Source organism: Stenella coeruleoalba (assembly GCF_951394435.1).
Source record: "Stenella coeruleoalba genome assembly, chromosome: 12".
Classification (NCBI taxonomy): Eukaryota; Metazoa; Chordata; class Mammalia; order Artiodactyla; family Delphinidae; genus Stenella; species Stenella coeruleoalba.
In genome coordinates this window covers 11,429,887-11,438,075 of record NC_137158.1, presented here as the reverse complement: position 1 = coordinate 11,438,075, position 8,189 = coordinate 11,429,887, and the positions used below count along the sequence as shown (strand labels likewise).

The 8,189-nt window shown below is 52.3% G+C and overlaps 1 protein-coding gene across 5 annotated transcripts in view; it reads right to left on the bottom strand.

The window, feature by feature from the left end:
• Positions 1 to 4,936: 4,936 nt before the first annotated feature.
• Positions 4,937 to 8,189, bottom strand: part of KCNQ5 (potassium voltage-gated channel subfamily Q member 5) — a 577,598-nt gene continuing 574,345 nt past the window's right edge. For all 5 annotated transcript variants that reach the window (XM_079938653.1, XM_079938654.1, XM_079938655.1 and 2 more), the window contains one exon: positions 4,937 to 7,671. In XM_079938653.1, the coding sequence (XP_079794779.1) occupies positions 6,841 to 7,671 (831 nt within the window). In that variant the 3' untranslated portion in view covers positions 4,937 to 6,840. The remainder of the gene's footprint in view (positions 7,672 to 8,189) is intronic.

Genomic DNA, 8,189 nt, shown 5'->3' with positions numbered 1-8,189 from the left:
TACAACGTCCTCGGGTTTTTTTTTTTTTTTTTTTTGCGGTACGCGGGCCTCTCACTGTTGTGGCCTCTCCCGTTGCGGAGCACAGGCTCCGGACGCGCAGGCTCAGCGGCCACGGCTCACGGGCCCAGCCGCTCCGCGACATGTGGGATCTTCCCGGACCGGGGCACGAACCCGCATCCCCTGCATCGGCAGGCGGACTCCCAACCACTGCGCCACGAGGGAAGCCCCTGTTCTCGGGTTTTCTTATACCCGCAGCCAAATCCATCCTAACCGATAGGTTACCTGTGGTCAGGTGGTGAGGATTAAATTCGGTAACACCTGGGAAAGCCCTTATTGGCTCAACACTGGGCAGTCACTCAGCATGAGTTGCTACTTTTTAAGCTTGTTTTGGAAGTTTACGTGATTTACAAGGTTGTGTTAGTTTCAGGTGCACAGCAAAGTGATTCAGTTACACATATATATGTATTCTTTTTCAGATTCTTTTCCCCTATAGGTTAGTACAAACATTGAGTAGAGTTCCCTGTGCTCTATCGTAGGTCCTTGTTGGTTACCTGTTTTATATATAGTAGTGTGTTCATGAGTTATTTTAAAGTCTGGGATCCACAGACTGTAGGCCAGCTCTGGCTATGGGCTTGGCATTGGTAGGGTATAAAGAGGGCTGGGGAGCTGGAATGTGGTTTCATGGGGCTCAGGGAGCAGGGAAGGGAGACGAAACCCCCTTTTCTCCTTGGAGCTCCAGGGAAGTGTGAGTAATCAGGCCTCCTGGTGAATGGGCAGAATCTAGGCCTGGGTACCATCCGTGGGGTCTGAGGCAGTGTATTCGTCAATGGAGGAGGGACAGAGGCGAAGGATGCTGAGGCCTGGGGCGGGGGGTGAGGGGGCTTCTTCTCCCAGTCCTGCAGAAACACGATTACTCACTATTTGGCATTCATTAATTCCATTAATTTCTTTCCCTTTGGAAAAGCCCAGAGACCTTTGGGAGAAGTAGCCGATCAAATCTGTGACACAGTGTGGACGAGGCTGAGGGTCACATCCTCCTTGAGAGAAAGACCTCTGAAGTTAGGGGTTGGAAGCTGCTGAAACTGAGTAAAAGGCCAGAGAGACCAGGACACTTTCACCCATTCAGGGTTCTTGAGCGCCTTCTGCCTGCGTGGCCTGGCGGGGGACGCTTGGGGGATATTGTGACATGTCCCCCTCAAGAAGTTTGTCTGGGACGTCCGACCGAGGTGACTTCGGGCCCAAGGGAGACATTCAGAGCTGATGCTCGGGGCTGGAGACCCTTGATTGCGTGGGACCCCAGCGTTAGTAGCTGAGGTCACGGGTGGGGCCACCAGGGGAGGGTGTGAGGGGAGGAGAGAAGGGTGGGATCTGGAGCACTGACCGCAAAGCAAGGAAAGTAAGGAGCTTGGGACAGTGAATAGAGAGGACTGTTCCAGAGAAGCAGGGACAAACGGGGGTCGGGGGGCAGTTTTAAAAGGAAGGCAGGCTGTTCACAGCGTTGGCGGCCCCAGAGAAGCCAAGAGGGATGCTGACTGCATGTGTGTCCGGGAGGTCAGCATGTGCTTCCAGGAGGTCATGCTGAAGGGCTGGAGCTGGTTGTCTGGGGGGTGGGCAGGCATGGGCCTGACTGTCTTGCTGGCTGGTGGATGGATGCTGGGGAAACAGAAGTACCTTATACAACGTACGCTATAAATCGTTGGTTCTAAAGAAGGTGCGATGTGGAGAGAAAGAAAGAGGAAGGTGAGCTCTTGCGGTGCTGGTCATGGGAGAGGCTCACTTCTGTTACTGAGTGGGAGATGCCGCAGATACGGGGAAGGAGGGCGTTGGCATCCAGAGCAGGAGAATTAGTCGTCCGTAAGGGAAGAGCTCCCCCGGGGAGGGGCCGACGCATTTCCTCCCCCGAGTCCTGGAAGCAGGAGGTGGTGTTGCATGTGGCCCGGAGGCCTCGGCGAGGAGATGCAGATACGCAGAAGCATCTGTTGACCTGGGCTGCGTGTGATGTGCTGCCTTGAGCACGGGGGCTGCCCCCAGGGGAAGGTGCGGGTACCTAGCTCCTGGGGTCACGGGCAGGGCAGGGTTTGGCGGTGCTGGAAGGTAGGCACACCACTGTAGGCAAAGGAAAGGGGAAGTAGAAGCAAGTAATGGAAAGAGATGGGCCTCGCTAAAAAAAAAAAAAATTGCAAGCAGGTGAGAAGTTGAGAAATTCGGTGACAGTGTGTGGGAAGCCTGGACCCCGATGCTTAGCCCGGAGCGCACTGGACTTGAACTAGGCAACAAAATCATGATGGGAATGAATGGGCCATGGGAACGGGCAAAGAAATCTATCACACCAATGTGCCTTCGGGTTTTCTATTTATTTATCGGAACAGAAAAATTACCCTTCACCAGTCTTGTGGTGCTGTGATTTCAGGGCAGTGCGTAATCTGTAGTTTGCACGTAGTGTATCTGATAAATTTCTGCTTGGAAATGTAGTAAAAACCTCAATAACCTGGAGTTAGGTAGGCCAGAGGGTGAAGTCTTATTGTAACTAATTAAACATTTTTAAAAATTAAAGAAGCAGTTTTTACTTGTACTAGGTGCTTGAAGTAGTCGAAAGCAGGGTGATGAAAGTGGGCATTTCAAGGTCTGGGAACCTACTTGTACCCATGATGAGGGTAGAATAATTGTCCGTATATTTTGCTTTTAAAGGCGGGACTGAGAGAGGCTGTAAGGTAGGTGCGAAAGCGAAAGCGTTTGGAAGCTGTTTACGTTTTTGAGTTGGTCAAAGGAAGCACGTTCCAAGTTTGCTGATTATTTTCACTCGTCTCCGGAAGGTGACAGGACAGGCAGGGAGACCTGCGTGCGCTCCTCAGAGACATGGGGGGAGGCCCCTCACGCGACAGCCCCTCACCCTTCCTCCTGCGTCTAAGGCGGCTCTCTTGGGGCTTTGTTGCTTTGCATTCCAGAGCTCTAACATTCTGAGCCTCCTTTCAAATAATTCCACTGCACTTAATGATGCAGACTGTGCAAAACTGCTAGTGGACCAGAAGGAGGGGGGGTACTAGGGCAGAAGGGGAAGATCCCTTCTGGAGCAGAAGCCCCCTGGTTGGGCAGCGCTGGGTAGGTGCTACAAATGGTCATTCTGAGCAGCCAGGGGTTCCAGCATTTGGGGACCTACTGGTCCCCACTTCTTATCACTCGTTTAGCAAACCCTTTTATTATAGCTGACACAAGGCTCATATGGGCTGGCATCTGTTTTGATATATCAAATTAAAAACATAAAAATAAATATTCAGTATAATATCCAGTTAATTTTTCTTATGATACCCTCAACAACATTTGTAAATCTCTCCTCTTCCCCAGTTACCAATGGTTTCTTCAGCAACACTGGAAAAAGGTAATTTTTAATTTCAACCCCAAATCTGTATACGATCAGTTTCATCGACTAGGACTCAGTTCAGAACAAACCAGTTAATACGAGATGAAAGCACACTAGCTGTTTATAGACATCTTTTTAATGTTTTACTTTAAAACAAATAATCCCAGTAAAAGAGAGCAAAGGAAATTACATTTGAATGGTAGCTTGAAATGGATATGATATTCCTGATTTATTTTCAGGAAACAGACAACTGCATTGTCATACACGACTTCCAGAACTGCTCACTTAAATGCACATAATTATATTAAATTAAGTTTCTCTTACAAAAACACAACCATGTCATTTTAAGGCAAAAAATAGCTTCTGGGGAGATAAGTTAACATTTATGATATTTTCTCAATCTGGATGAAGTGACCTATTCACTTAGTTGCTCACTTGCATCCTTCCTTATAGTTTGCTTTGCAAACAGGCATGAGAATTAGTCACTTTGTGCCTGATTTCCTCCTCTCTGTTAGACTTGTTTTACTGGCAAATTAAGAATGTTCAGAATCACTGAGCCAAGGGGAGGCAAGAAAGGCACCTTAGAACAGGAGATAAAGACTTAAAAACTCAGTCAAGTGTCTTCTTTAAACGAAACTTGCAATCTACACGTGTTAATTTAGTTGAACACAATGCAAACATTTAGATCAGACAGAGCAAAGTTTCTCAGTTCACCTCCTAGAAGGGATGTTTGCCAGGAAGCGGTAGCTTGATCAGCCCCACGAACTGCAGAAGGCAGACGAACACGGACCGAGAAAGCCGGCGGCTGATCAGCGCTCAGCTGAATTGTGCTTCGAGACGCCGTCTGGGGTTGACCGAAGGGACTTTGCTAAGTGTAAGTGGGAGGCCCCTCTCGGCTCTGCCGAGAGGAACAGAGCAGACACAACCCTCCAGTTTTCACACAAGACAACCGGCTTTCGACATCCAGGACTTTCTGCGCTATAGAGTAAGACAGACACAAAATGGTCATGGCTTGGATGTATGAAAGCTTTTCCTAACATGATTTACCACGCGGGGCTGTGGGTAACCCTCAGTGATGGGCTTAGGTTTGTTTCTGAATCTTCCGTCTTCAGCAACGCCGGATGAACTGTGCTGTGTCTGAGGCCTAAAGGGGCCAGAGGGGTCCCCCGTACATTCAGAGTTCCTGCTGCCAGTGGGGTTTGACCCGGACAGTGTGTCCAAGACTCAGTGCTACCTGAAAGCTGCTATCGCCTGCCTCTTCCTCGGCCGACACCTGGAGAGGCCTGCCGTGCACGGCGGGGGTCTGGCTTCGGGTCAGTGGAGGGGTAGGGGTGTGTGTGTGTGTGTTCTTGTGTACAACCTCCTTGGGAGGATGGATCACAACTTTGAGTGGATACGTGGGTAGATGAAACATTGCATTTAATACTTTACTAACACTCTACGTTTCGAAAATGAAAATAATGGCTTCGAAAGCTTGAGAACCTCTTCTCAACTGGAGTGTCAAATTTAGACTCTCTTCTGCGTATCTCCAGCACCCAAGCACACGCTGAATGACATGCTCCGGGGGAGTGTGCTAGGATCCCGGTGGGGCGAGAAGAGGAATCTTGCCAAAGTTCAGTGTTTATCAAAAACGACAGGGTCTTAAAAGGCTGAGAAGCGCATTTTGGGTGAGTGGAGAAGCGGTTTACTTGGGGATGTCGGCTGGTGAAGTCCAGAAGGGAACTTGTGGCAGGGAGTCCATAAGCCTGTGGAGAAGAAAAGTCGCGGGGGGAGTCTGGGGTGGAGAAACCCGGCTGGGGAGGGAGTTGGGAGGGACTTGGCGGGTGTCAGGGCATCTTCTGGCCTCTGGGTGGCCGGCGACAGCCCTGCTTGGTCCTCCTGGCCGCTGGGAAAGTTTTCCCGGAGGCAGCACTACCGCCAAGGAAAAAACTCTTCTTTTTAAGTCCTTCTGTGGTGAGAGTTTAACCAGTGTTCTCTCGCTTCTCCTGGCCCTTTGGGTGCCGTTACCTTGGCAGAAGTTCTGACGGTCTGGGCTAGCGAGGCTGGTTTCTAACAAGCGGTCAACTTAGCTTGCTATCTGGTACATACATTTCTCTTTTGGTGTCCCTTGGTCTTTCTTTTTGCTGCCATGCTATATTATTAAGTGCTTTGATTCGCAGACCCCGCCAGTGTTACCTGACTTTGAACCATAAAATGTTTGTACCAGGAAACTGAGCCAGTAATTTCAGACTGGGGGCAACATTCTTGGGAAAAATAGAAAATGTGCACTACAGTATAAAAAGTAAAGGACGTTTAGTTTTAGCCTTCCATATGCAAAATGTACTACCTAATAGCAAAAGACATTCAGGGCATATTAAAAAATAAATGCCTTTCAAAATTCGCTGCTTATATATAAGAAGAAGGGATGTTTAGGTAGTTGAATTCCTTAGCAATATTCGTTTTCTGAAAAATCAAGGTCTTTCCTTTTGGTTTGTTTCCCTCCCTCTCACGGCCCTGGAGGGGGAAGTCGTTTTCTTGAGCTCACTTGTTTCCCGGTATCGTGTCTGGATTCTTTTCAAGCCTTTTCCATCCCCATCTCACTCACACGTCTGCTCCCAGGATCCTGCGTGTGTATCAGCCGTGGGAAGAGCCTCTCGCACTTGCCTTTAGTGGAGAGCGCTGCAGGACACACGGATCAGCCCTGCCCGGCCGGCTGTCCGCTTCTCAGGACTTGGTTTGCTTGTGTAGCAGCTGATGGAGCGAGCCATCAGGGAGTACGTTTCCACTGAAGTCAGATGTGTCAGAGTCAGCCTATTTGCCCCACTGGCCTTGACTTTCACTGTTTGTTTGCACATTTTCTAACCGAAGAACATTCTCGTCATAAAGAACATGAAAATGACGTGCAAAGTTGCTGGCCACAGCGTTAAGAAGTCACCAAAAGCACACGAGTTGACATTCAAATTACATTAATAATAAAATGCCTGAATAGGAACGGGTTGGCAAGTACGTCTTGGACAGGCAGCCGTTTCTGTGATTCCCCAATTCTGCTTTACTGGACACCCTATCAGCAGCTGATACTATGTTTACGTGTACGCACGTCATGGCCTAATTCTGAAACTGTACTCTGTGTTTTACCACAAAGCAGAAATGCCTGAAATCTGAAGGCGCTTACTCCCATCATTTCAAAAGACAGAGGAGTCCAATCTTATAAACGACCTGACCTTGACATTTTCACACACACCACAGCACCAGCAGTGTTGATTTCTCAGGAGTTTTAACGCGAGGTACCTTCCTGAATGAGGGGTAATGTTGTCCTACCTGGGAAGTTCAGCCGTCCCCTGAACATGCATTGTCATGCAATTAAAAGGTAACGGGCTTGGACACTGCCTTTCCTGCTCTTCCTGATTCTTGGGCATTCAGCTTTCGAGAAGGGCTTCCCGAAGAGTTCATGCAGCGACGTGTACGGCTGAGAGGCTGCGGGGCAAGGGAAGCGAGCGAGGGCCTCATTTCAGCCTGGCATGGGCCCGGCCGAGGGCCTCCGTGGCTCCTGCGCTCCGAGATGATCGGGACCGTCCAGTCCTGAGACAGTCCGACGCCAGGGCGGGTTCCCGGGCCGGCGGCCCCGCGTGCAAGGCGTCCGACCCGGTCTCCTCCTGGCCCGCCTCTTCATCAGTTATAAACAATTTGGATTCCCTCCATTTGGGGTAAAAATCTTGGCTGCCCCTGGAGCCGCTGGACTCGCTCCCCGACAGCGGCACGTCCAGGTCCTCCGTGGACCGGATCAGGTTCTGCACCGACGCCGACTTGCCCCGGTCCTGGGCCGCCGCAGGCCGGACAGATAGCAGGGCCGCGCCGTCCAGGTCGAGGCTCTGGCGCAGCGCGCGCTCCTTGGCGGCCTCGAGGCGGGCGGAGACGTCGGGGAGGCCTTCGTGCGGGCCCGCGGGGCCGGGGGCCAGGGCCCCCAGGGCGGGCAGCGGGGCCGGGATCTGCAGGGTGGCAGGAGCCGCCGGCCGGGCCGCGCCCACCCCCGCCGCCGCCGGGCCGTCCCCCGGGCTCCCGGGCCCCTGGGCCGCCGGGGGGCTCAGCGCGTACAAGGTCTGCGCCCCCAGCTCGCCAGGCGTGAGGATGAGCTGCAGGCCCCGAGCCAGGCCCGCGCTGGCCGAGCGGGGCAGGCGGCCGCCGGGCGGGGCCAGGCTCTGATAGTCCGAGGTCTGCTGACAGTCGAAAGGTGGGGTCTGCAGGGGGGCCAGTGCGAGGGCCGACGCGGAGCCTTTCCGCAGGGCCTGCTGGTAGATGTCCAGCAGGCAGTCCAGCTTGGCCTCGATGGACTGGACCTGAAAGAGGGGAAAACGTACGCCTGTTGATAAGAATGTAGAAAGAAGTCCGGCTGTGCCCGCACAGTGAAGTCCGGAGAGGCAAGTCGTTCGCAGTCCTGACTGGGCACCAGCTCAGGATGCCCCTTCCAGCCGTGAGGGCGGGAACGGACGGCTGAGAGGCAGGACGCTCCGCCGTCCGTCCGCCTGGTCTCCACTGGCGCCCTTCTGCCTCCCCAGCCTTTAAAATTGATTTTCAGGGGCTTCCCTGGTGGGGCAGTGGTTAAGAATCCGCCTGCCAATGCCGGGGACATGGGTTCGAGCCCTGGTCCGGGAGGATCCCACATGCCACAGAGCAGCTAAGCCCGTGCGCCACAACTACTGAGCCTGCACTCTAGAGCCCACAAGTCACAACTACTGAAGCCCACGAGCCACAGCTACTGAAGCCTGTGAACCACAACTACTGAAGCCCGCGCACCTAGAGCCCGTGCTCCGCAACAAGAGAAGCCACCGCAATAAGCCCTCGCACTGCAACGAAG